Here is a 27,250-nt window from a genome sequence, read left to right on the forward strand (position 1 = left end):
CTTTCCACATCCACTGGTAGTCCTCTTGTGTCACACTTTTCTGCCCTTTCTTTTCAATATGCCCTCCTTGTGGTGAAAAGGAGTTTTTCTTTATTTATATATATATATAAAGAAAAACTCCTTTTCACCACAAGGAGGGTGTGTGTGTATGTGTGTGTGTGTATATATATATATATATATATATATATATATATATATATATAATGTAAAAAATATCAGATGTGCTGGCATTTAAATGTTACTCCAGTTGTTAATAGATCGTGGGCTAGTATAGCAATTCGTTGTAGCTTGTAATAGAGGTAATGTCACTTTAAGACATGTGATACTTTACAGAGCAGGGATGTATTGAAATAGACTACCGGTACTTACAGCATTGTATAGCAATCCTGCTTTGTACATACAGCTGCTTTACTCTGCATTGAATGCACTGTAGTGAGGCTGCTCTGTCATTAAACATAAACTGATCCTCATCTTTAAGTACACTGGAAGCTGCAAATTATCTCAAGATCACTTCAAAGGTCTCATCAAGCAGAAGGTGACGTTAGGAGATGATTTAAAGGTGAAAATGACAAGGTTTCCACCCCTCAAACCTTAGCCACTTTTCTGACAACACAGTCTGAGAGCTCAGATGTCTCCTTTACTCTGGGAATAGGATTGGTAACGAAAAAGAGAATTTTTTTTTTTAATCCTGATAAAGAAGATTATTGGGAAGCTATTTAAAATTCCTTATTGTGGTACAGATGGATTTTAAAAAGTGTTAGATCTTTCCAATGAACACTAATAGAGTACTCTGCTCTTGGCTGGATTACTCAGGTAAGGAGCTTCTTTAGGATTTAAGATTCAGAAAGCGGATCTTGAACTCATCTGACAATAACTGGAGGAATACTCACTATTGTGTGTGTGTGTGTGTGTGTATATATATATATTAGCAAGAGGCTCTCTTTGCATAAAAACAGTGTGTTCGACAGCAGTTGTAGTGAGCTGACTAACAAGTACATGAAGAAATGAAATGCTAGTAAGGAAGGAATGTTGGGGCTTTGAATAAAGTTAATTAAAATAATGTAGTTTGAGGAAGGATGGAAAAGATGTAGCAGACTAAGAGTGAAAACATGGGGTGGGGGGGGGATTTCAAAGTCATCTGTTCAGTGTGGTTAAGAATATGATACCTGGACACATTTTAAAAAAAGAAATAGGAGCTATTGGGTGATTGTAGAAGTTTGGCTTTGTTTCATGGTTTGGCTAGGATGTTCAAGTTCAGGTTAAATCAGAGCACTTTATGCCTAAAATATCAATGCATGTTAGAGTCACCTTTCCCTTTTATGTCATTGTACGAAAGCATGGGAGCACCAGAAATGACTAAAAAAAGCATTAATTTCTGAAGACATGGGAGGTCTATTGTGAGCTATCTGTTTGGAGGGGGTAGAATCCATGTTACACTATTACTCAGTCCAAAAACAAAGGAGGGAAAGTATACAAAAGTAAATAGTAGGAAGGAAAACTAATTATATGCTGAATAGTGCATCAGATACACAGAACAGGGAAACAAATAGCCTTGTGTTGAGGAAAATAATGTTTTGCTATTTTGCAGTTAATTATACTTGTCAGTTTATTTGGGGGATTTTCATCCATTAGTCTTTAAAATAATCCTCAAAGACCATGCTTTTTTATTAAAATAACAAAAATAATCTGTGCACATATTTTATTGACACGTAAGCATCACTATGATTTTTAATAGTGTGTATTTCCCCAATAAAGAAATCCTGCTGATAGGTCATTTTTTGGATTTTACATTCGTCGCCTCGATCTTTCCTAAATGCATAGAATGTTCAGGGTTAAGAAAAGATTTTTAGCTTTAAAGTCTTCCATCCTCAGTGAACATGATGTTCTGCTGATTGGATTATTAGATAGAAAGTGGCATCATGTCATTGGCTGAATAAGGAGAATGTCTGAAGTTTGATTAATTTGGCAATATGAAATGCAGCAGAAGGTGTTATTAAAGGAACTGGACGATATGTAGCATAGCTGATCCTTGCAAATCCTACAATCCTTGCAGGTATTGAGAGGGAGCTATTAAAGTCACAAAGTCTGAGAAAATTTAACCAATTAGTATAATAATAAATAGATGGAAATATCTACCCACATATAATATTTCAAGTAGTCAAGTGTGCCAGCATTGGGAGACAGAGAAAGAAGTACACCATTCCTTTTCAGCAAGAGTTTGTCTTTAAATTTTGACACACTCTACCTTATGAAAAGATCAAACCTCCTATTTGTTACATATAAAATTCAGTCTGCCCTTACTATTGTTCTTTATGAGCATAGGCCAAACAAAAGGAAGCTGATTTTTATCTGGGGATTAGAACACAATTCTGAGAAACAATTACTTTGTTTAGCAGACAGCATTCATTGCAATTAAAAATTAATGTGCACAGAAGTCAAAAACAATAATCTGTTACCTACTGGGTAGGTATTTGCCTTGCAGCCTTGGGGCTGAAGGATGCTTAAAATGCATCTCAGATATCTGATAATGTTGTATGACTATCTGTAATGTATTTAAAGTAGCTTTGATCCTGTCTGAGGAGCTCATTTTTGGGGGGATAGTATTGTAATTCCCTCCCCCCCAACTGGTAAATTAAATTGCAGCACAGAGCGGGAATATTTCCCTAGCTTTTATTTATGTTGTTTTTCTTCAAGTACTTGGATCATTATAGTTTCATTTGTGCCACTGAATTATTAAAGTTACCAAGTCTCCCATGCTGACATCTCTTTACCTCAACTTTTCTTGTTTTTGACATGACCTTTGTCATATAACCATTGCAGCCTGCAAGGGGAGGGGGAGAGGAGGGAGGGAAGAAAGAAACAAAGATACTATAAAGGTAAAAATACTGTTGTAATCACTGCTAAATACTGTGTGTGCTCTAAGGCTATATGTACTAACGCCTGTCTAATATTTCATTTAGAGAATGGCAATGGTCTCTACAATGTCTTGGGTCCTGTATTTGTGGATAAGTGCATGTGCAATGCTGCTCTGTCAGGGGTCTCTTCATCACACTTTCCAGCAGCATCACCTGCACAGACCAGGTAGGACCAATCAGCTACAGGATGTTGTAAGATGACAGGCACTCTATCCGTGCACTTGTCTGCCTTCATAAATGGTTGAATAATCATAAACATCCCAGTTTGTTATTGAACATTTATGAGTTGTTTGTCTATGTATCTCAGAGAATCTTTCTGATCAGCCTAATGTATGCCTGTTTGGTATTGGAATATGCCTCCTGTTAGCATCCTTTTCTAACAGCTTCTCAACTCAGGAGGCTGATCACTGAAAGCCTATTTTAGATAAGAATTTAATTTCTCTGTTCTCTATTTTTTTTTCTGTGTAATAACAGAGTAAGTTTTGTTCCCCAGAAGAAATCCTGGTGGCAGAGCTTTGTGTAACTTTATTTGCTGTACCTATGTCAATCTGGGCACAAATTGTACACTTACAATGATATGAGTGAAACTCTGATAATAGTTGAGCCTTTTCACTCTTCCTGAAGTCAGCGGGATGGGATGGGTCTATACGAGAGCAGAATTTGGCCTAGAAGTTTTAATCTTACTGATGGCAAGCCATGAGGTTGCAAAGGTGCAACTCTGAGTAGAATTCAGGCCTGGGTTTCAGTGGGGTTAGATGAGTGTTGCTGAGAGCAGGTTTTAGTTTCTTTGTGTGTGGAATGGAGACTGTGTATAAATATTTTCATTACTTTGACATTCTTCAAACAGAAATTGTTGGTGTTAATTTTCAGCTGTAATTACTTTGTGAATCATGTATCATATGAAAAATGTTGAAGAAATGGCATATTAAAGCTCATTATTACCAATAAGTTAGAAATGAGAGAGCCTTGTGTTGTAATTTCACATACTCTGAACCCAAGGAAAGGAGTGAAAGTTCTTCCCAAGAGAATTAGAGATGAAACAGAGAATATTAGCTGGTAATTACACATTATTTAATTTGTAGAAGCAGGTAGATCAAAGCAGAATTAGAATAAGGCTAACATTTTCAAAAGTGATAGGGCTTAGCCTCCTAAATCACTTAGGCACATTTGAAAAAAATTGCCCTTAATCTTTAGTGGGTCTAATGGCCTGAAAAGTTTTTTTTCCAATTGTTTTCACTGCCCAAAAGTGATAGGGTTTTTTGGGGGTGTCTTTGTGTCTTCTCTCTCAATAACATAATATAAAATAAATATAATCATAGCCTGGAGAGGAATGGTTCTAAAAATTTGACTCACAGGCTTTATCTAATGAACAACTATTATGTGTTTTGTATTGGCTTTAGTACTGGCATTTTGAAGTTAGAGAATACATCCCGTTTTGGATGTTCTTTTTTGGAATACACAGAGAAATGCCCATTAAAACACAACGGCGAAATCACCATTGGTGATCTGAGACTGTCCCCTGGCTAAACAAACAAACAAACAAAATACTTGCATAAATAGGTAAAAGGAAAATGTAATCTTATTTTGTAAAGTCTGTTGAAACAAGCGACATTATGAGAAAAAATGAGAGCCTGGCAGATCCAGAGCTTTGCCACATTTGCCTAAGCTTGAAAAATCACTTCTTTTATGAAGCAAGAACAGTCAGACACTGAATGCATACCAAGTATTGGGGAAATGTGGAAAATGACAAATCTTTCACTCAGAGCTGTGATACAGATATAGTGAAGGTTTTACAGCTGCCTCATCACCTGCTTAGGAACCTCAGAGAGTTTCCTCTTGCGAGCCTTTCTCAGGCAGCTACTCCGCACCCTGCATGAGTAAGATTGATGGTGTTCTGATCCCAGGCAGCCAATTTCAGTCTCTCAAGAAATAATCCAGTACATTGACAGATGAGTGGAATTTGACATGGTGTTCACCTCTGATTCAGATTGCTTTGCACCTGGAAAGTATCAGCTAGGGAGGGTCCTTTAGAGGAAACAGAGATTTTAGACAATTTCTATTGTCAGAACATGAAATCAGCACAATGTTTTTATAAGGCCATGAATTTGCAATCTGCTTACTGAATGCAATAGGTTTGTACATAAAAGGGATGGAAATATGTTAACTAGGAAACTGACTGATTTAATGTATTCAACTATAGTCTCTAAGCAGTTCCTATTTATAATATTAGGAATGTGTTTGTTAGTCACTGTATAAGTAAGATTAAAATATTCAGCCAAATAAGGATTAATACAAATGATGCAGATGAACCAATGCACAATTTCAGTAATTTAATATTTGTGTATATGAAATTTTGAGTCATGGCAAAAATAGCTATAGTCAATAGCAGGTTCAGCATACTTTTTCTCATTTTGTGGGATTACATGGATATTAGTTTGATACTTAATTTAAGAGACATTCCGAACAATTAAAAACTCAATGGTAGGACTACTTTAGTATAGACTAGGGTAATTAAAAGAGTCAGATTCCTTTCTGTCTTGTGCCTCTTGTACTTGATAAATACAAGAGTATCCATTAAATACAAGTACATGCAGTGTTAAAAAAACAAATTCTGATTTAGTGGATTGAACCTAATAAACTTGAATGTAACTGAGTGGATATATGTATTGAGAGTATCTATTTCTAATACGAAGGTTAATTCACTAATGAAACACTATGGATTTCTGGCATGAGACACTGAAAGGTGACTTTATCAAGTACAGTAGTCCTTTTTTTCTAAAACTTTCTTAAACATTGTAAGTTTTTGCCAGAAGCTGGGAATGGGCAACAGGGGATGGATCACTTGATGATTACCTGTTCTGTTCATTCCCTCTGGGGCACCTGGCATTAGCCACTGTCAGAAGACAGGAATCTGGGATAGATGGACCTTTGGTCTGACCCAGTGTGGCCGTTCTTGTGTTCTAATGTTTTCAGATAAACTTTTGGACATTATACATGCAAACGCACAAGTTTAAATTTTCATTTCACTGCAGGATATATTTCTATAATTCATCATTTTGGTAACCTGTAGATGACTTGACAGAAGATACAAAATTGCAAACAAATCGCAAACCATTTTATGTGACAGAATTTTTAAGTGACTGTAGCTTCATTTTCTGTGAAATAGTGGCTGAAGGGCACATACAGGATATATTCAATATTACTATGGGTATAAAATTGAATGTCAGATATTGCACACGTACATGGACTGTTGTCTCCCTTGTCACATTAACCCAAAGGTTTGAATGCATATAATTATGTCTTAGTAAGGCATGTATTGGTGAATGTTCTTTTAAAATGAAATAGGTTGAGTGTGTGCATGGAGTTTTTTCCTTCTTCTTGACTAATACTCAAAGGACAAAGTCTTCATTTGGTGTAAACTTGCATAGCTCCAATACCATACAATTCTTTTTAGGTAATATTGTCTTCTGCAGATCCTTATATAAATATATTTCATTTTCAAGAAAATTATATTATACAAAGTACGCATGAAAACATGCATAGGATATAACTTTAGGAAGAAGCAATCAATGTTCTCTGAGTACTTAGTTTGGTTTGGAGTTAATAAAACACAATGAGAACAATTCCATATTGGCCATTCTAAACTCCAGCATACATACAGTTGTATGGCTGTTGAATTGGCCTGGGGATTAGACTGGACAGGTTGTGATTTAAAGAGGTAGCTGAGTGCCAGTGATTGTCCATTGATCATCTGATTGACAATATTGACTCATTTCAGAGTAGCAGCCGTGTTAGTCTGTATTCACAAAAAGAACAGGAGTACTTGTGGCACCTTAGAGACTAACCAATTTATTTGAGCATAAGCTTTCGTGAGCTACAGCTCTCTTCACGAAAGCTTGTGCTCAAATAAATTGGTTAGTCTCTAAGGTGCAACAAGTACTCCTTTTCTTTTTGCGAATATTGACTCACTTCTCCAGAAGTAGGAAGTCGACATTAAGGTTTGGCAAGACACTAAAGTATCAACAAAGCATTGCTGAGTCTTAAGCATGCAAATAAATTTGATATTCACATCAGTGTCACAAATATACAAAATGATCTCTCATTGTTTTATTATGTACAAGAGATTATATTTCAATTCAGGAAAGAACCTTAAGGCCAAACCCAGGGTTGTGAGTTCAATCCTTGAGGGGGCCATTTAGGGATCTAGGGCAAAAATTGGGGATTGGTCCTGCTTTGAGCAGGGGTTTGGACTAGATGATCTCCTGAGGTCCCTTCCAACCCTGATATTCTATGAATATTCTATGAATTACCATTAAATCTAAATGGAAAATACCCTGGTTAGACCTTGAAGTTTAAAAAAATAAATAAACACAAAAATTGCAAGTTACCATCACCTGGACATGAGACGTTTTAGCCCATGTAGAATAATTTGTTAAACATTCAGGACGCCAAGTTGGTCCTACGTGAATTTTGTAAAGTATAAAGATGCGGGCTAGAAACATAGAGATACTGTAACATGGTTGACGTTTGCAAAGATGTTAATTAAAAAAAAAGGCCTATTCAGAGAGGGAAAGATGGTTGTATCCGCCTGAGCTGGCTTGGCTTGTATCAGTGAAATTGTGGTTGCGTTTCTCAAGGCAGTATACCAAGAAAGTGCTGAGTAGTTTCTTCCACTTTTTTTTCTCTCTTGGCAGTGTTTCATGTGTTACTTTGTACTGTAACAGAAATGCATCAAACGACACAGTTATATAAATGTTAAAACCAGGACTTTAGGTCATACGTACACCAACTAAATACTAAGCTATCCATAGTTTTATTTATTGTGGCAGCAGCAGATCTTACACGAATCAAAAATCATCTTGAGAAGAGTTTGCCCATAAATACTAAGAGAAAAAAATCACTACGCCAAAGCAATCTTATAGAAACTCAGACCAAACAAGAACTGAGGAGTTCTCTGAGCTTGTTTCATAAAAGAAAGGCAGCGTCTTACAATGACTTGATCTATGGCTGTGAGCAAGGGACTTTAGTTTTAATCCTGGCTCCGCCACTTACTTGGGAAGCCTTAGGGAAGCCACTTAGGTCCAAATCTTCAAAAATTGTACTCATTTGGGGCGGCTCCAATTCTGATATCTAGTTTATGGCATCTTGTAAAAATGTTGCACTTAGCTTCTCTGTGTCTGTTTCCTCAATAAAAATATGAATATAATATTTCCTTGCCTATCTTGCAGGATGATTGAGAATCAGTGATCTAATCCAATGGGATTTTTGCTGTTGATGTTGATAGGAGCAGGTTTGAAGATGTATATGGAAAATTATTAGTAATTGTATTCAAGCCAATCAGAATCCATACTGGTACTGTACTAGAGAACGAGAGAAAAGAAAAAAAAAAAACATGTACCCTGGCATTCACAGTACAATATGCTAACCACCATCTAACTTCTTAATGCACATCAAGTGGTAAAGGTCAAGTGACCACAAAAGTAATTACCAATATCACTTGATAATTTATCTTAACACAGATCCAAAAAAGACATAGGATCAGATTTTGATCTTGTTTACATTGTAAATATGGAGTAAATGCCCTGAAACCAATGAACTTACTCCAGGTTAACACAGACATAAACAAGATCAGAATCTGGTCCAGAACTTGATATGCTATAATCAATGAACGGGCTACAGGTACAATATACCTTTTAATATCTTCCTAAGTCTGTGTCTGCAGATATGTAAACTGTCAGCTGCTGAGTTAAGAGTGATCATACAGAGCAATGTAATGTTGTTACCCCTCCTTGCATACAAAACAGCACTGATGCTGTGTGTGTAGGAGCCATGCAATAAATAGCACAAACAATTTTGGACTGGGGAATGTGAATAGCTAGGGTGTATCAGGCAGGACTACATACTGAGTTGTGCTCTTGTGATTTGCTTGTCTGGGGCAGTGGATGTCCTAAGAAGATGTAATGACATATTGCTTACAAAAATCCAAGGAATTAAACCTCCAAAAGATGACATGGGCCAGGCCTAAAAAGGCCCTAACTGAAGACAGAACAACATGCTCTGTGGTACCGAGAAACCTCCCTATTTATGTCTTTTGTGATGTGGTAAATAACTACCAGCTTTTTGGAGCTACATTCTGTGTACTGGAGTTGTAAAGTTAATGAGACAAGTTTGGACACGGGAAAGCTGTTCTCAGATCTGGTAACTTCCTTCTTAACTTTAAGAAGCAGGTTGCTGTTAGGAACTTCTACTAAAATATTGTTGTCCTGATGCATTAAGTACTATGCTTTGGACCTTCCCCATATTTCTGCAGCTAAGTGTGGCCCTGGCCCTTCCATTTACAGCAGTGCAGAGGATGTAAAAAGCCCTTGTACCCTCCTTGTGTGGCCTGCAAAAGGATTGTGCAGAACGCAATCCTTGCACCTGGGAATGCAGCGGCTGCTCCATCCCTACTTCACCCCCTCCACCTGCCAGAGGTGCAGAGGGTGTTGTCATCTTCTACTAGTGTCTTTTAATTTTGCTAAGGCAAGAATGAGAAATGATTTGCTCACTGGAGAATCTCCAGAAACTTTATTCTTTAACCCCGTTTTGCTAGCAGTGTTAATTAACATTTCTAATGGCTCATCCATGCTACTTTGAGAAGATACCATCATGGGTTCTGAAATTAGATCATGGTCTGTCTTTTGTACAATATTTCAACACATGGCTATGGACCTAGTTTGGTAGGGGAACACTGTAGATGTCTTATTTATTATTTGAATTATTGCAGAGCCTAGAAGTTCCAGTCCAGGACCAAGACCCCCCTGTGCTTGCCATATGCCTTTACCTCAGGGCAACACACCAGGTGATTTATTCTTTACTGGTGTTCAGCTTTACATCCTGCCTCCACTTAGCAGATTTGCAATGTATTATTTATTATTTTATATTGTGGCAGTGCCCACAGTCCAACCATCTTGGAGCCTCATTGTACTAGATTATCATATAGTAGCTGGCACTCCTTGCCCCAAAATGCTTATAATCCAAAAGACAAGACGTAAGAGGTGGATGAAACAAACAAGCAGGCTGGGATGGAGATTGGGAAAGATGGGGTAACAATAATAATTGGATGTGTGCAATCCTGAGGTCCCTTCCAACCCTGATATTCTATGATTCTTTGATTCTATGAATTCTTAGCCAATCAAGAGCAGTAATCACAACTCACCATCTACCTAACCATTGTCAGATTGCATACATGATCCACTGGTTATAGAATATCAAGTCATGGGCCAGATTCTCATCTTGTTGATGTCTGTGTTAACCTGCAGTAAGTTGATGGGTAATTATATCTTCCCCACACACTTTTTTGTATAGTGTACTGTCTACCATCTTTATGATCCATATCTCACATGCAGTAATTGATATTTGTTTGTATTCCCAAACCTGAGCCATTCTTTTTAGGTGACAAATCTGATGAACTGTCCCAGACTGAGGTGTCATTAGAGGAGGTTTTGGAACAAATTGATAAACTAAATAGTAATAGGTCACCAGGACCAGCTGGTATTCACCCAAGAGTTCTGAAGGAATGCAAATGTGAAATTGGAGAACTACTAACTGTAGTCTGTAACCTATCATTTAAGTCAGCTTCTGTACCAAATGACTGGAGGATAGCTAATGTGACACCAATTTTTAAAAAGGGCTCCAGAGGTGATCCTGGTAATTACAGGCCAGTAAGGCTGACTTCAGTACGAAGCAAACTGGTTGAAACTATAGTAAAGAACAAAACTGTCAGACACACAGATGAACATAATTTTTTGGGGAAGAGTCAACATGGCTTTTGTAAAGGGAAATCATGCCTCACCAATCTGCTAGAATTCTTTGAGGGGGTCAACAAGCATGTGGGCAAGGGGGATCCAGTGAATATAGTGTACTTAGATTTTCAGAAAGCCTTTGACAAGGTCCCTCACCAAAGGCTCTTAAGCAAAGTAAGCAGTCATGGGATAAGAGGGAAGGTTCTCTCATGGATCAGTAACTGGTTAAAAGATAGAAAACAAAGGGTAGGAATAAATGGTCAGTTTTCAGAATGGAGAGAGGTAAATAGTGGGATCTCTCAGGGTTCTGTACTGGGTCCAGAGTTGTTCAACATATTCATAAATGATCTGGAAAAAGGGGTAAACAGAGAGGTGGCAAAATTTGCAGATGGTACAAAACTACTCAAGATAGTTAAGTTAACTGTGCAGAACTACAGAAGGATCTCTCAAAACTGCGTGACTGGGCAACAAAATGGCAGATGAAATTCAATGTTGATAAATGCAAACTAATGCACATTGGAAAACATAATCCCAACTCTCCATATAAAATGATGGGGTCTAAATTAGCTGTTACCACTCAAGAAAGAGATCTTGGAGTCATTGTGGATAGTTCTCTGAAAACATCCCCTCAGTGTGCAGTGACAGTCAAAAAAGTGAACAAAATGTTGGGACTCATTAAGAAAGAGATAGATAAGACAGAAAATATCATATTGCCTCTATATAAATCCATGGTATGCCCGCATCTTGAATACTGTGTGCAGATGTGGTTGCCCCATCTCAAAAGAGATATATTGGAAAAGGTTCAGAAAACAGTAGCAAAAATGATTAGGGGTTTGGAATGGTTGCTATATGAAGAGAGATTAATAAGATTGGGACTTTTCAGCTTGATGACTAAGGGGAGATATGATAGAGGTCTATAAAATCATGACTGATGTGGAGAAAGTAAATAAGGAAGTGTTATTTACTCCTTCTCATAACACAAGGACTAAGGGTCATCAAATGAAATTAATAGGCAATAGGTTTAAAACAAACAAAGGGAAGTATTTTTTCACACAATGGATAGTCAACCTGTGGAACTCCTTGCCAAAGGATGTTGTGAAGGCCAAGACTGTAACAGGGTTCAAAAAAGAACTAGAGAAGTTTGTGGAGGATAGGTCCACCAATGGCTATGAGCCAAGATGGACAGGGATGGTGTCCCTAGCTTCTGTTTGCCAAAAGCTGGGAATGGGCAACAGGGGATGGATCACTTGATGATTACCTGTTCTGTTCATTCCCTTTGGGGCACCAGGAATTGGACACTGTCGGAAGACACGATACTGGGCTAGATGGACCTTTGGTCTGACCCAATATGGCCGTTCTTATGTTCTTATGTATAGTGTACCGTCTACCATCTTTATGATCCATATCTCACATGCAGTAATTGGTATTTGTATTTTCCATACACACTATTTTGTACTGTCTACCATCTTTATGGTCCATATCTCACATGCAGTAATTGTTTAGGATGGTGGTAGTGCCTATAAAGTTTCTGTAATTGCATTTTATGGCTTTCATCAATTGAAGGAGATGGGGTCTGCCCTTCAAGAGTTCCAGCATCAATGCGACTATTGCAACACTATACTTTTAATGGGTATGTCTACACTAGACTTTTTTAAACCTTGAATTAATTGGCTGTCAATAAACTCAAAGTAATTAACACATTTGTAAATGCTAGTCAGGACACTCCCTGATCAATTAATTCCAAGTAAAAATATCTAATGGAGACCAGTTCAGCTAGAGCTCTGATGCTTTATCACCTTATGTAGTAGAGCAAGAATTTTACGAAGGCTGCCTTGCCATCACTCGTTTAAACAGATACTGCAGATGTAGCGCTTTCTGGCTGAAGAAGCTGAGGAGAATGCTTTGGCCAGAATGCTTGATCCATCTCCATCTCATGTGGCCCCATGTACAGTGGACAAAGGGGATGGGCTATTGCCACAGAAAAACTAATGCTTGGTAGGGAGTCAAAGGGCCTACAGAATTTCTCCATCTACGTACAACTAGGCATTAGCAAGGGTCATGCCAGTTACTCAGCATTGCAGCTCCTCATCCTTCCTCAGGTATCTGCCTAGCATCTCTGTGCTGCAGGTGTGTGGAGCCAGCCACCAGTCATGCCGCTGAATGTGGTGGTTTGTTACTTGTGATCCAGTAAGGTGAATTAAATGGAGGGGGAGTATGTGTGCTGCAGTCTGATGGGCTGCCAAGAACAGAGGGCCCAGCGTGTGCCAGGAGGCACTGAGCAACTGGCTGTGAGAGATACTGTTTCAAAGGAACTGTTGGAAGCATTTCTGTATCTCCTAAGATCAGCCCTTCCATACACACTGTGTGAAAGAACTCCTGGGTGGTAACAGGAGTATCTTGATACTAGCTGTTACACATTCCTTTTGGATGCACGGGAGCTGCACATAAACCCCGGTGCCTTGACCACACTTTGTCCCCACCTCCTGATGTGCCCACTTTCACTCTCCCCGGCGCTCAGTTGAGAGTGGACACAGTGGCTTGCTCTCTGTCATTGGGCACTCTGCATATTTCTCTATATGTCACAGAAGCCATTCTTTGGAGATGCTGAACAAAAAGCAAATACCCAGCACTTGTGCTTTGCCTCACATCAGCACTCAGCAGCATGAGGGATTGAATCTCTGCTGGATATCTTCTCTTCCCACACCCATGTGTCAAAACTCAGTCTCTGCTTGAGAGCAGCCTGGGGGAGAGGGTAGGGGGTTGTGATGTGAGTCACAAGGGGACCTTTCAATGCTCAGTAATGCTTGTATCTTGTTGTCACAATATTGCAAGACTGTGGGGATTCATACTGTGATGGCTAAGCCCCAAGAAAAATTAGACACAAATATAAACCCCAAAGGCAATATACATTATTTCTACATTGACTGGTTTCTGCGGATAACATCAGAAACCTGCCTTTAATTATTGCCCTATTTAAGTTCAACACTGATTTGTATTTGAAAAGGTAATATCAAGTGCATTTCCTCTTAAGACGCAAGTGATCTTACCCTTTTGTTTTAGTCTTGCTCTCCTGTAATCTTTTACATTTCGTTTTGCATGTTTTCTTTTTCTCTCTGTTGTGAAATCAAACCTTTTCAATGAGCATGATTTATTTTCCATGTGGGATTCAGCTTTTCCACTATTCTCCAGTGTTCTAAACAGAACTGTTCTTCTGAGCAAAACTTATTTTAGCCCTGGGCAGGCACTGGGGACTCCTTTCCACTGGGCTTTCGGCAGGTACCAGTGGGGCTGCAGTACAGCTCCAGTCCAGACATATTAGTCTCAGTCAAGGATGCACAGAGGGGAATTAGGGTGTAAGTTAAAATGAATGAAGTTCCAAAGTACCGCATATAAATTTGTGACTCATATTATTAGGCCCTGTTAATAAGATGATTTTCTGGCATCTATCTCTGTGCATCTTGCAGAATGTTCCAAATGGGTAGCATCCTCATTTCCTTTGTTAGTTTAAGAACCCAGTCCTGCTCCTGTCAAAAGGACAGGAAAACTCTTCATTTCAGCTGGTGCAGGATGCGGGCCTAGGTTTCTGGCTTGTCATAATCAATAGCAATTGTATGTTCATATCTTACAGCTGTTCAGCTGCAATTCTTCCTTTACTTCAGTGGAAGAAAGAGACACACTTTGCATTAGAATAACCTGGAGAGCAGCCTGGTGGCAGAAATGGAAGGGCCCAGTCCTGCAAACCCTTGCTCATATGCTTCATCCCATTCAGGGCAATGGAATGACTCATGTGAAGAAGGACTACTTGTACAAGTCAGGACTTACAGGAATAGATCTTAAAATGTTTATCTTTGGAAAGATCCAGAGTGCCTGCAATTCCCATTGAAGTCCATGGTTGTTATGGGTGCTCAGGTCAAATCTTAAGGCCCAAACCCGCAAGGTTTTGAGCAGCTCCCACAAGGCACTATGATACTGAGATCAGAGAATGGGGCAGCACATGGCTTGCACAGCATGGCTCACTGCATATGTCCAAAGAGACCACAAGGCATGGAGGATCTATGGACTGGAAAGGCTAGGCTTCCCTCTACTACAGTGGCCCCACTGAGATGACTTGTATTTGGAGTGTGTACTGTGTGGGTGGATTTGGGCCATGAAGAATGTTTGTGAATGTAAGGCTGCCTTTAAAAATGGAAGGCACAGCCAGTAACTCCCATTGAGAATTGTGGTTGCTGAGCTATTTTGAAAACCTGTCTCAAAGATTTTTCTTTCACCACTTTCAACTACTTTTTAAGGTGTGTAGGGGTGTGCGCGCGCACACATAACAGACTGCACTTACCACTGGCTGAATAGTGTATTCTATTGTTAGAAAACACAGTGATTGAAAATCCTTATATCTCTGCATATTAACATTGCTCTTAAAACATGGGTAAAAATATAAATATAAAATTGTTCTTCTTAACCTCTGAGGATAGGACAAGAAGCAATGGGCTTAAATTGCAGCAAGGGCTGTTTAGGTTGGACATTAAGAAAAGCTTCCTAACGGTCAGAGTGGTTAAGCACTGGAATAAATTGCCTAGGGAGGTTGTAGAATCTCCATCATTGGGGATTTTTAAGAGCAGGTTGGACAAACACCTATCAGATGTGGTCTAGATAATACTTAGTCCTGCCTTGAGTGCAGGGGACTGGACTAGATGACCTCTCGAGGTCCCTTCCAGTTCTATGATTCTCTGATTCAATAAGCTTATCCAGCACTTCTTGAGAACCCAAAGTTCCCATTGGTATGGAGTCATGTCATTCATATGGAGATATAGCCTTTGTTTTCTTGTAATATTACACGTTGGATATTGTTTCTCAGATATTTTTTCTATCAGCCAATGAACTAAACACCATGGGCAAAAATCTCTGCTGCCATAACCCTGTTTAAATCAATGAAGTTATGTGAATAGCAACTTTGGCTTTAAATATTTTAAAATGTTGTAACAAATGCATTGATCAGAAAGAAGGAAATTTGGTCTTACTATTTCATGAAGTCTAAATAATACTGTCATCCTGAAAGCTATATAGATCAGATTGAGAGAGGGCAAGAACCACAGTAAAGTAGCTGCATACACGTTGATAAAACTTTATTATCTTTTTTAGTGTCCTCATTAATACACTTCAAAAATGCAGTTAAGTATTTCTGGCAAGCAAAGCTTCAGTGTAATTTTACAGTATTGTAAAGGATTTATTAATTATAATCTTTTCTTGCAGAGTCTATTTATATTTGATCATGACATTAATTGGTTGCCAAAACAAACAAGAGTTAATTGCATTTAATTAAGTTGGAAGCAACTAAGGATAGTTTATTTAGCAAAGAAAGTTCTACTGATGTATTTGTTTATTTTTAAAAGAATATGATTAAACTAAGAAAATCTGTATCTATTTTTGTAGATTACATATTTTGTGGAATGCACTGGTAGAAAAACCAGATGGGGGAATGGCATTCTTTGTTAAATGGGATACAGGGTGATAAAAATATAACAAGTATTATTACAATATATTTTTACCTGTACCTCTTAAATCTAATAGTCTGATTCTGTATTTTTTAAAATCTTAAGAGTTGCTTCACTGTTTCTTACTTCAGTGCCATTACTTTATATTTACAGGTGCAACTGAGATCAGTTCTATGAACAAGTGAGGTTTCCCACCATATATTTGACAGAAGCAAAAAATCACAGAGGAGAAAGGTGGGGTAAAACAGCCCGGCTTCAATGGAGCTAGGCTGATTTATACCAGTTAAGGATTTGGGTGAGGGTGTATTGGGGTAAGTAAGTTATAGTGAAAAGCATCATCAATGTGACTAAATAGCTATTTTTCATCATGCACACACATACACAAATCAACCAGCTTTTCTATTCAGAAGCTTTTCAACACTAACAGTTGATTCTAGAATCAGAATGGAGTGAAGAATTCTATAAAAGATCTTAGAACCTTATGGGAAAATTGATTTAATAAGACATAACTGGATGTGTTTATTTAAAAAAGAGGAAAGCTCATAGCTTGCTATGTTTTTCTCAGTTTTTCTTTGTGCCCTTTTAAGTAAATACTTCTACCAGTGTCAGGATTTCTTTGTTATCCCAGGCAAAAATGTAAAGCCAGTGATGAAGGCATTATCCTTTCAAAGGATAAATCCTATCCGGTAGCATGTAGCCAGATAAGCCAGCCAGTGCATTCTTCCCAAGAGAAATCCAGGCAGCATAGAGAGGGTTGGCCTGTCAGGATGTCCCTGTGTACTTGTTTTAGTTCAACTCTGGAGTAACTTTCTCATGGCATGTAACTGTGTCTTTTGTGTGGTGTGAAATATGTGTGAGGTGCTTTCTGACTTTTTTATGTCTTTGCTCTGTGATAAGTAGCATTACCCACATGTAGCTCTTTTTATGCTTATTTCTGTAGTGGGATACTTTAAGTTTTGGGGTCTCAGGAGGAGCCAGGGAGCATTGCTATGCATTAAGATGACAAATAACAGGGGGATATAATATACTGGAAGGCTTTGAAAGGGTTTGTTTCTGGTTTGAATTTAGGGAAAAGGTGCAGGGCAGGGATCTGGTGGGGAATTAGCGTATCCAAACCAGTTGCCACATCTGTAATGCTGTAATTACTGTAGTTGTATCATATAATTTGAACTGGATTAAAATGTAGTTTGTTTTCCTAGTGTGCTGGATACTGACTTTCCATGACTGAAAAGCCAGTGCTTTCTCCCTCAGCCAGCCTGGTATTGTTTGCCTTAATGTGTATACTGTCCCCACACCAATAAATAGATGAGCCCTTTTTTCTAGCCTAGTTTTTCTTTTTATTTCTGTAATCTGTTTCTAGTTGGCGGGTGGGGAAATCAGTTATGGATCAAATGAAGCCATTTGTCATGGATTAATGCATGCAAACGTCTTGATGACAGCAGGAGACAAAGGCATGTAAGAGTCTGGGGTGCTGACTTTGGAAGAAAAAAATTGATGAAGCCAGAAAAACAGTGATAGTATACAACATTGTAATTTTAAGCTCTGAGTGTATTCAGACTCTAAGAGTAAAATAATATTTTCTTCTCTCTCCTTCATCCCCTTTCCATTTAATTAAGCCTTATCCTTGACCTCTGCTGAGGGAAAAGGTGTTTTTAGCAGCGTCAGGCTTCCTCATAGCTATTATATGACAAGATTCCCTCCTTATTAGAACCCAACTATATGGGGTGGGGAGAGACAGATACGATTTATAGTTAGGAAAGATTAAATGAAGAGAAGCTAGGAACAGAGATGCTCATTCCACTCCACCAGCGCTCTACCATGTATGTCCCAGTTTGGCATTAAAGTCATTAAAAGCAATATATTTATGGGCATCTGAATAGTTATGGACTATGCCATGCAAAGGTGACATTTGAAGGTTGCAGCCAGGATGTTCTCATCAGGCTCTTGTTCTTAAATGTTTTACCTTTCTTCTCCCCCAATGGAGGGTGGAATCAGATAACTATTTAGATGCGAGGTCATGTCTACACTTACGGATAGATCGGCACTGCTGCAATCGGTGCAGCGAGTGTCGATTTAGCGGGTCTCGTGAAGGCACACTAAATCGATGGGAGAGCACTCTCCCATCAATTTGTGTACTCCACCTCCCCGAGAAGCGTAAGGGATGTCGATGGGAGATGCTCTCCCGTTGACACAGCACAGTGTAGCCACGGCGGTAAGTGGATCTATCTACGTCGACTTCAATTACGTTATTCACACAACTGAAGTTACGTAATTTAGATCAATTTAGTGCAGTAGTGTAGACCGGCCCATATTATACTAATGGTAGTACACTGGTCAGAACTATTTGACTTCAATTCACTGGATTTTTTGCCACGTTTCCCCGCAGTTACTTACATTAGTTTCATTTCATTATTAGCTTCTGTTTTGATTCTCTGCAGTCTTACAGTGAACTGACTTCTTTGGTCCAAAGATAGGGCTGGGGTACATAGGGTTACCACCTTTGAAATGCAAAAAACCCAGTACACCTCCCCCGCACAAGGCAAGCCCACTGCAGCCCCAACCCCCAACCACAAGGCAACTCCTCAACCCCCCCATATTCAACAGTGTTTGTTTTATCAGCACATTTTGCCCACCAGTCTTTGTAGTCTGTTTCGTTTAACCAGTTGTCATTGTATGTGCAGTTTCCGATGCAAGCTTTTTTTCCCCCGGGGGTATAATAGGATCACTCACACCATTGTCCCAATCTTCCATTATTTAATAGGCCTTGCACATCTCCTCACTCTCTCACGACTCACACCCTCTCTCACGCACATGTATGGTGCGCTTGTGTGTTGGTGGGCAGGCAGCTGCTGTATTTTCAGCAGTTTTGATCTGTTATCGCTTAAACTGTGGAAGTGGGAACACTGCAGCATCTTTAGCTGGACACAGAAAGTTTTAATATTAGATATCCCAGTGTATTGTGATGATAATGCAAATCTTTAGATCTACGTGAAAAAAAAAACAACCCGGCAGATTCAATGATTTTTCTGGCAACTGGCAAATCCATTAAAAAACGGCCAGGCTAGTCAAGTACCCTGGTAATCCTGGGTGTACAAGAATACAGCAGTGCACGGACAATCCAGGAAGTTTTTGGAGAGTGTTTGGGACAACTTCCTGGTGCAAGTGCTGGAGGAACCAACTAGGGGCAATGCTCCTCTTGACCTGCTGCTTATAAACAGGGAATAATTGGTAGGAAAAGTAGAAGTGGGTGGCAACCTGGGCAGAAGTGACCATGAGATGGTTGAGCTCAGGATCCTGACAAAAGGAAGAATGGAGAGTAGCAAAATGGACTTCAGAAAAGGAGACTTTGACTCCCTTAGGGAACTGATGGGTAGAGTCCCCTGGGAGGCTAATATGTGGGAGAAAGGAGTCCAGGAGAGCTGGCTGTATTTTAAAGAATCCTTATTGAGGGTGCAGGAACAAACCATCCCGATGTGCAGAAAGAATAGAAAATATGGCAGGTAACCAGGTTGGCTTAACAGTGAAATCTTCAGTAAGCTTAAATACAAACAGGAAGCTTACAAGAAGTGGAAACTTGGACAGATGACTAGGGAGGAATATAAAAATATTGCTTGAGCATGCCGGGGTGTAATCACAAAGGCCAAAGCACAACTGGAGTTGCAGCTAGCAAGGGATGTGAAGGGTAACAAGAAGGGTTTCTACAGTATGTTAGCAACCAGAAGAAGGTCAGGGAAAGTGTGTGACCCTTACTGAACGGGGGAGGCAACCTAGTGACAGATGATGTAGAAAAAGCTGAAGTATTCAATGCTTTTTTTGCCTCGATCTTCACAGACAAGGTCAGCTCCCAGACTGCTGCACTGGGCAGCACGGTATGGGGAGGTGGTGAGCAGCCCTCAGTGGTGAAAGAACAGGTTAAGGACTATTTAGAAAAGCTGGACATGCACAAGTCCAGGGGTCCAGTTCTAATGCATCCAAGGGTGCTGAGGGAGTTGGCAGATGTGATTACAGAGCCATTGGCCATTATCTTTGAAAACTTGTGGCAATCGGGGGAGGTCTCGGACGATTGGAAAAAGGCAAAGATAGTGCCCATCTTTAAAAAAGGGAAGAAGGAGAATCCATGGAACTACAGACTGGTCAGCCTCACCTCAGTCCCTGGAAAAATCATGGAGCAGGTCCTGAAGGAATCCATTTTGAAGCACTTGGAGGAGAGGAAGGTGATCAGGAACAGTCAACTTGGATTCACCAAGGGCAAGTCATGCCTGACCAACCTGATTGCCTTCTATGATGAGACAACTTGCACTGTGGATATGGGGAAAGCAGTGGACGTGATATATCTTGACATTAGCAAAGCTTTTGATATGGTCACCCACAGAATTCTTGCCAGCAAGTTAAAGAAGTATGGATTGGATGAATGGACTATAAGGTGCATAAAAAGCTGGCTAGATCGTCAGGTTCAACTGGTAGTGATCAACTGCTCGATGTCTAGTTGGCAGCCGGTATCAAGTGGAGTTCCCCAGGAGTCGGTCCTGGGGCCGGTTTTGTTCAACATCTTCATTAATGATCTAGATGATGGGGTGGATTTGCACCCTCAGCAAGTTCCTGGATGACACTAAGATGGGGGAGAGATAGATATGCTGGAGGGTAGGGATAGGGTCCAGAGTAACCTAGTAAAATTGGAGGATTGGGCCAAAAGAAATCTGATGAGGTTCAACAAGGACAAGTGCAGAGTCCTGCGCTTAGGATGGAAGAATCCCATGCACGGCTACAGGCTGGGAACCGACTGGCTAAGAGGCAGTTCTGCAGAAAAAGAACTGGGGATTACAGTGGATGAGAAGCTGGATAGGAGTCAACATCCAGTCTTATTGCCAAGAAGGCTAATGGCATATTGGGCTGCATTAGTAGGAGCATTGCCAGCAGATCGAGGGAAGTGATTATTCCCCTCTAGTTGGCACTGGTGAGGCCACATCTGGAATATTGCTTCCAGTTTTGGGCCCCCCAATACAGAAAGGATGTGGACAAATTGGAGAGAGTGCAGCAAAAATGATTAGGGAGCTGGGGCACATGACTTATGAGGAGAGGCTGAGGGAACTGGGCTTATTTAGTCTGTAAAGAGAAGAGTGAGGGGGGATTTGATAGCAGCTTTCAACTACCTGAAGGGGATTCCAAAGAGGATGGATCTCAGCTGTTCTCAGTGGTGGCAGATGACAGAACAAGGAGCAATGGTCTCAAGTTGCAGTGGGGGAGGTCTAGGTTGGATATTAGGAAACACTATTTCACTAGGAGGGTGGTGAAGCACTGGAATGGGTTACCTAAGGAGGTGGTGTAAACTCCATCCTTAGAGGTTCTGAAGGCCCGGCTTGACAAAATCCTGGCTGGTATGATTTAGTTGGGGTTGGTCCTGCTTTGAGCAGGTGATTGGACTAGGTGACCTCCTGAGGTCTCTTCCAACCCTAATCTTCTATGATTCTATGAAACAGTTGTGGAATTGGAGGTTGTGGGAGTGCTCTGACGAGGAGATGGTATCAGAAGGTAGCTGGTCTCTGTGGATAGACTGAGCCTAGCACCCTTGGACCAGAGCAGGTGAGCCTAATCCAGCTAATTAAAGAGGGCTTGGGCTTCACCTGGGCCTATAAAGGGCTCCTGGTAGGCAGCTGAGGAGGAAGGACTGAGACAGGCTGAGCCCTGGTTAGCAGAGGCCACGCTGGAGTGGAGCTAACCCCTGTGGTGGGTCCTTGGAGCAAGGGGTCAGGGGCTCAAGGGAGCAACCCTGTGGCTGCTCGAAGAGGGGAGCAGAGCTGGCTGAGGCTGGGAAGCGGCTAGGAGCTAGAGTGCCAGAGGCCCTGAAGCCTGGGAGCAAGGTATTGATTTAGGGCTGTATTTGGGTTGTTTGTTTAACCTATGTTATAAAAGAATAAACCTCCTTGACTGGGACTGGGCGTGGCAGGAGTGCTTGGAGATGGGGCACAGTGGCAGCCACCCAGTTACAGAGGGGTATTATGACAATGAGCTTCCTGTGTACAACCGCTCCCTGTTCTCCATCCTGTCCTCTTCCCTGCCACTCCACCATTAGGACAGTACAGGTCACGGAAACTCTAATGCAGTTGCATAAGATATGAGTAACTTCACAGTATGTCACAGAAGTGGCTAAATTGCCTGCTGTTTTCTGTAGGTGTCTCACTTGTGTTATACTTTTCTCTTTCACACTTTACCCCGTCTATTTTCAACCCTTGGTCTCCTTCCCTTGAACCATTTCCCTTCTTCTTTACGTCTTTATGGAGCTCCCTTTGAAATGAGACCCTTAGGCCTGCTCCTAGGATTGCCAACCCTCCAGGATTGCCCTGGAGTCTCCAGGAATTAAGAATCAAAGAGTATGTCATGTAAGAAAACCTCCAGGAATATGGTCAACCAACGTTGGCAACCCTACCTGTTCCCAGTGAAGCCAATAGCATTTGCTGCTATATTCAGTGGGGATAGGAGTGGGCAAGAGGCATTCGGAGAATGCAGTTGCCATTTTGTGGAAAATTCCAATCTTTTGCCAAAAAGTGGAAATTCAAATCTGAGACAAAAAGTGGACATATTGGAAGAACAAACAGTTCCAGAAAAATTCTGTTTAAAAACTTCAAAATGAAAGATTTTGACATGTTGAAAATAAATTTGTATTTCAAAAGTCAGTTCAAAATGAGAGGTTTTTTTGTTTCAAAATGTAAATGAAAAAAATATTTCCCAAGGGAAAATCAAAAAATGAAATCAAAATCAACTGTTTCCTCATAGACAATTTTGATTTCAATGACCCTACGTTTTCTGACAGGATAATTATTACTGGAAATTTTTGACGAACCCTTGAGCAGACTCTTACTGAATACAAAAAAACAAATATACCCTGTTATTGTTTGGGTTTCCCTTTGCATTGATTTTGTGTATTTGTGTGATAGTAAGAGCTTTTACCTTCACATCCCAAACCTCTCCACCACCTTGATCCTGCCGTGTTGTGCCTTAATTGATCCATGTAGACCCTGCTGGTGTGCACTAAAGGTTCCCCAGTGTGCTTTAATATAGTCCTCGTACATTCAAATGTTCTAGGGAACCTTTAGTATACACCAGCAGGATCTACACCAGTGGTGGGCAGCCCGTGGGCCATATGCAGTCCATCAGGGTAATCTGATTGCGGGCCGTTAGACATTTTGCTGATGTTGACCCTCCGCAGGCACGCTCCCCCACAGCTCCCAGTGGCCACGGCTTGCTGTTCCCAGCCAATGGGCCGCAGGTTGCCCACCACTGGTCTACATGGACCAACTAAGGCACAAAATGTTAATTTGCTTTAGAAATCACACCCTTGTAATGTGCATAACCCCACCGCGTAGGCAAGCCCTCGTTTTGTGAAAGTCTCCGCTGAGTAACGTTGTGGGCCACTTTGGAAATTTTCACCCAGCTAGGCAAACAAAATGCTGTATCATTATTTGTATTGCTCTTTTGCTGGCTGAGAATGGGTCCTCGTTCAGCCAGATGTTCACATTATCCACATAACAAGTTATCCAACCTGAAGAGGTGCATGCTGGTCAGACTAAGGTGGGGGAGAAGATGTCAGCTGGTAAGTATGTAGCCCAGGACCTTGTAACATTAATCCCACCTTGGAATGTCTTTCTGCAGTTTACCACATGGAGGAGGGGTCAAGGGGACAGTATTAGACGTACAACAGTTGCAAGTTCTTGTCCTGCATACACGTGTGGTCCAGAGTATCTGATTGGGAGCTCTTGGCTACATGTAATTTTACACATATTTCAGTCCAAATCTAACATTTAAGGACATCAATGTCACGTATGACATTCCCTGGAGAAATTTGTGTCCCTGACCGAATAACTCTCTCGTGATTATATGTCATCTTTCTATGAATCTTCATTTAGTAAGTAATCCAATGATAATATCAATACAATGACTAATATAATTTAAATCTATTCCTTGTTTTGTTTGCTGTGTCAGTATATCCTGTGTGCAAACAAAATCAAATTGCTATTCTAATCATTTTATTGTAATCTCATACTCCTAGCCCACCCCCATTACTTTGCCTATTACATCTGATTGTTGCATTTTGCCTGACACCTGGAGTGTTGGATTTCTAGTTGTCTTTGTTACTTGTCTGCTTAGTGCCTAGCCCAATGGGTCAGGGTTCCTAGATGCTATCAGAAGAAAAGTGATATGAAAAATGATCTTGTAAATTGCTTTACAAGGTGAATGCATGTGCATTTTTAGTTTGTAAAACAGAGGAAGGATATCAGAACTGAGGGGAGCAAACAATATACCAGTTGAAGTAGTGGGTTCTCCAACCCTTGATGTCCTCCAGTCAAGACTGAATGCCACTCTGGAAGATATGCTTTAGTCAAACACAATTATTCGGCTCAATATAGGGGCAAATGGGTGAAATTTAATGGCCTGTGGTATACAGGTCAGACTAGATGAACTAATAGTCCCTTCTGGCCTTAGTATCTATGAATTAAAATCTATAATAGGAGGCAGATACTATGCAAATGGGGTTTTAATGGAACCATTAAGTTGCAAACTTAAACATACCAACATTATTTTCTCTGTATAATTATAATACAGAATATGTTGGCCAAGTTCATTGGTGCCTGCAGTTTTAGAGTTTCTGCACTGGTGTATGCTCTGCCTGCTTTTTAAAAAAATGTCTATGAAGCCCCAGTTGGATACTCAGAACAAGGCACATGGTGCCAGATACGTATAACCCCTCTTCCCCATGCACATTTGTCAAAAGCACAGATCAAGTGACTTTGCTCTAGCTGCGCACACAGATCTACCCAAACAGCAGTATATGATGTAAGGCGTGCTGCCTTCACAAAGGACACATCGCTCTCCCTTTTCTGAGTTTTTCTTATGCTTTGAACAAGGGACAAAGCCAAGCAGTTCCATGAAGTCAGTGCAATGGAGCTACTGATGTGAATAGGGTTACTCACATAAGTAGAGCTTTGCAAATTCAGATCTTTTATTTGTAAGATACATGATCATAGAGCCAGAGGTTTTCAGTCCAGTCATGTTTTCTCCACCCACAGGTGCTATTTTAACAAATGTTTATTTTGCTAGTTGAAAAACATAAGATGAAAGAGGGAGGAAGCACATTCTCTCAGGACGCTGCTAGACCAAAGCAGAATCTCATCAGGGACTGCTTCAAAGATCTGCTCTTCACGTCCATATAAACAAGACAAAATTATTGTGAGAGCCATCTGTTATTTGAAATGTTACGCTACACATGATTCTCACTTGTTCATGCAATTAACAGGCTACGTCCTATTCCATTTGTATTTTTTTTTCTTGGAAATATTTGGTTACATTTCAATGTAATGATAAAAAGAAATGATCAAAGGAATGCAAAGCTATGATTCACCATACAATAAGATTTTTAAACAAAAAATATGCCATTTTGTGATCATACCGGGACCATGGCATAACATTTATGCAGCATGCATGATTTAAAGGAATCCCAGGCCCAGCAAGTGAACTCCGGGTATCCAGGGTCAGCTTTAACCTGGGCTGTTGTTGCTGGTTTTCTGAGTCTCATGGTGAGGCTTTGCCGATCACCCATTGGCATCAAGAAACTTTGCCACAATGTAAATTAGCAAAAGGCACTGGACATTTTTCACTTTCCTCTTGGCACCCCACTGGCACAGTTGAGATGCATTTTATGTTTATGTATGAGTGTCACTGCAGTTTCTATGCAGTTGTAGCTGTGTCAGTCCCATGCTATTAGAGAGACAAGGTGGGTGAAGTAATATCTTTTACTGGAGCAACTTCTGTTGGTGAGCGAGACAAGCTTTTGAGCCCCAAAGAGCTCTTTTTCAGCTTGTCTCTCTCACCAACAGAAGTCGGTCCAGTAAAAGATATTACTTCACCCCCCTTGTCTTTCTAAGCACTGCTTCCAGCAGGAGTCCAGTCTGATGTGGTGCTGTAGCAGGGCTGACTTCTGGAATCCCTTATTGTAGCAGAGGGTAGTATTGGCTGGGGCTTGGTGTGTTACATGGCAGGGAGGGTTTCAATGTTTTACACAGGCTGAGGTACTCCTTGTCTGTACCCCTGCCCGCAAACCCTCACATGAGGAATAGCTGGTAAGGATTTCACCTGGGGAGTTGAGATCCTTTAGCTGGCTTTCACAGGGAGGCCAAGCCACCCCTTAATGAGTTCAGGCAGGGCCTGGAGAGTCAAACTGGGACCACACTGGATCGGTATTGCTGGATAGGTGTGACGAGTACTGTTCTAACCCCCCGTGGTTATGCTGTGTTATGAGTGAATATAGTTATGGCCTTTTGCTTTTACCATGTTCCTATGCCAAAGTCTGCACACCCTGCTGTGTCAATGTTTTTTTCAGATTTTTTTACAATAGAGAGGAAAATACAGGGTAAAGATATTACATTTTGCAGGGCAGGATTCATTTTATTGGCTGATACGTCTGACATGAAACCAAGTGTTGATTTTCGTTATGTTTTCTGTGTGTACATTTTTGTGGCTTGATATGGGAAGGAGAGTAATGATTGGGTGTGGAAATTAAGATTGCCCTTTTGGTCTGATCCCTACAGGCAACTAGGCTTTATGCTGTCTACTAAGATATAGTCACGATAATGGCTCACTATAGGCCTACCCATGGGTTGGTGTTCATCCTTATTAGATTACAAGTCTCAATGCCATACTCAATCCTTTCTCTAGAGGTAGAGTTGCCAGCTTGGAGATGCAGAAAAACTGGTCACTAGCTACCCCTTCTGCTCTCCACACCAACAAAATGGGTCTTAATGACCACATTAGCTAATTATTACTAACATGTTTGAGAGACCCATTTTACACGCCCTGGCATGTGCACACACAAACGTGTATTTTTTATGTTTTATCATTTTTTTATCTTATCCTAACATGGCCCTGCAGTCCAGACGAAGAGGATGTGAATTATAGAGCTCTCTAATGGGTCCCAAGTGGGAAAGAAATGGCATATCAACTCTTTAACTAGCAAGGCAGTACAAAAACTGGTGAGGACAATTGCAAACTGGGCAAGTGGCAACCCTGTTTA

General features: G+C 40.4%; 1 protein-coding gene across 2 annotated transcripts in view; it reads left to right on the forward strand.

The window, feature by feature from the left end:
* The first annotated feature begins 276 nt into the window (after window positions 1-276).
* Window positions 277-27,250, forward strand: part of TAFA1 (TAFA chemokine like family member 1) — a 351,097-nt gene continuing 324,123 nt past the window's right edge. The window contains exons 1-2 of one of the 2 annotated variants that reach the window (XM_074957447.1): window positions 277-813; window positions 2,961-3,081. In XM_074957447.1, the coding sequence (XP_074813548.1) occupies window positions 2,964-3,081 (118 nt within the window). In that variant the 5' untranslated portion in view covers window positions 277-813; window positions 2,961-2,963. The remainder of the gene's footprint in view (window positions 814-2,960; window positions 3,082-27,250) is intronic. The other variant, XM_074957446.1, reaches the window with a different exon arrangement.

This window comes from Natator depressus, chromosome 7 (genome assembly GCF_965152275.1).
Source record: "Natator depressus isolate rNatDep1 chromosome 7, rNatDep2.hap1, whole genome shotgun sequence".
NCBI classification, from domain to species: domain Eukaryota; kingdom Metazoa; phylum Chordata; order Testudines; family Cheloniidae; genus Natator; species Natator depressus.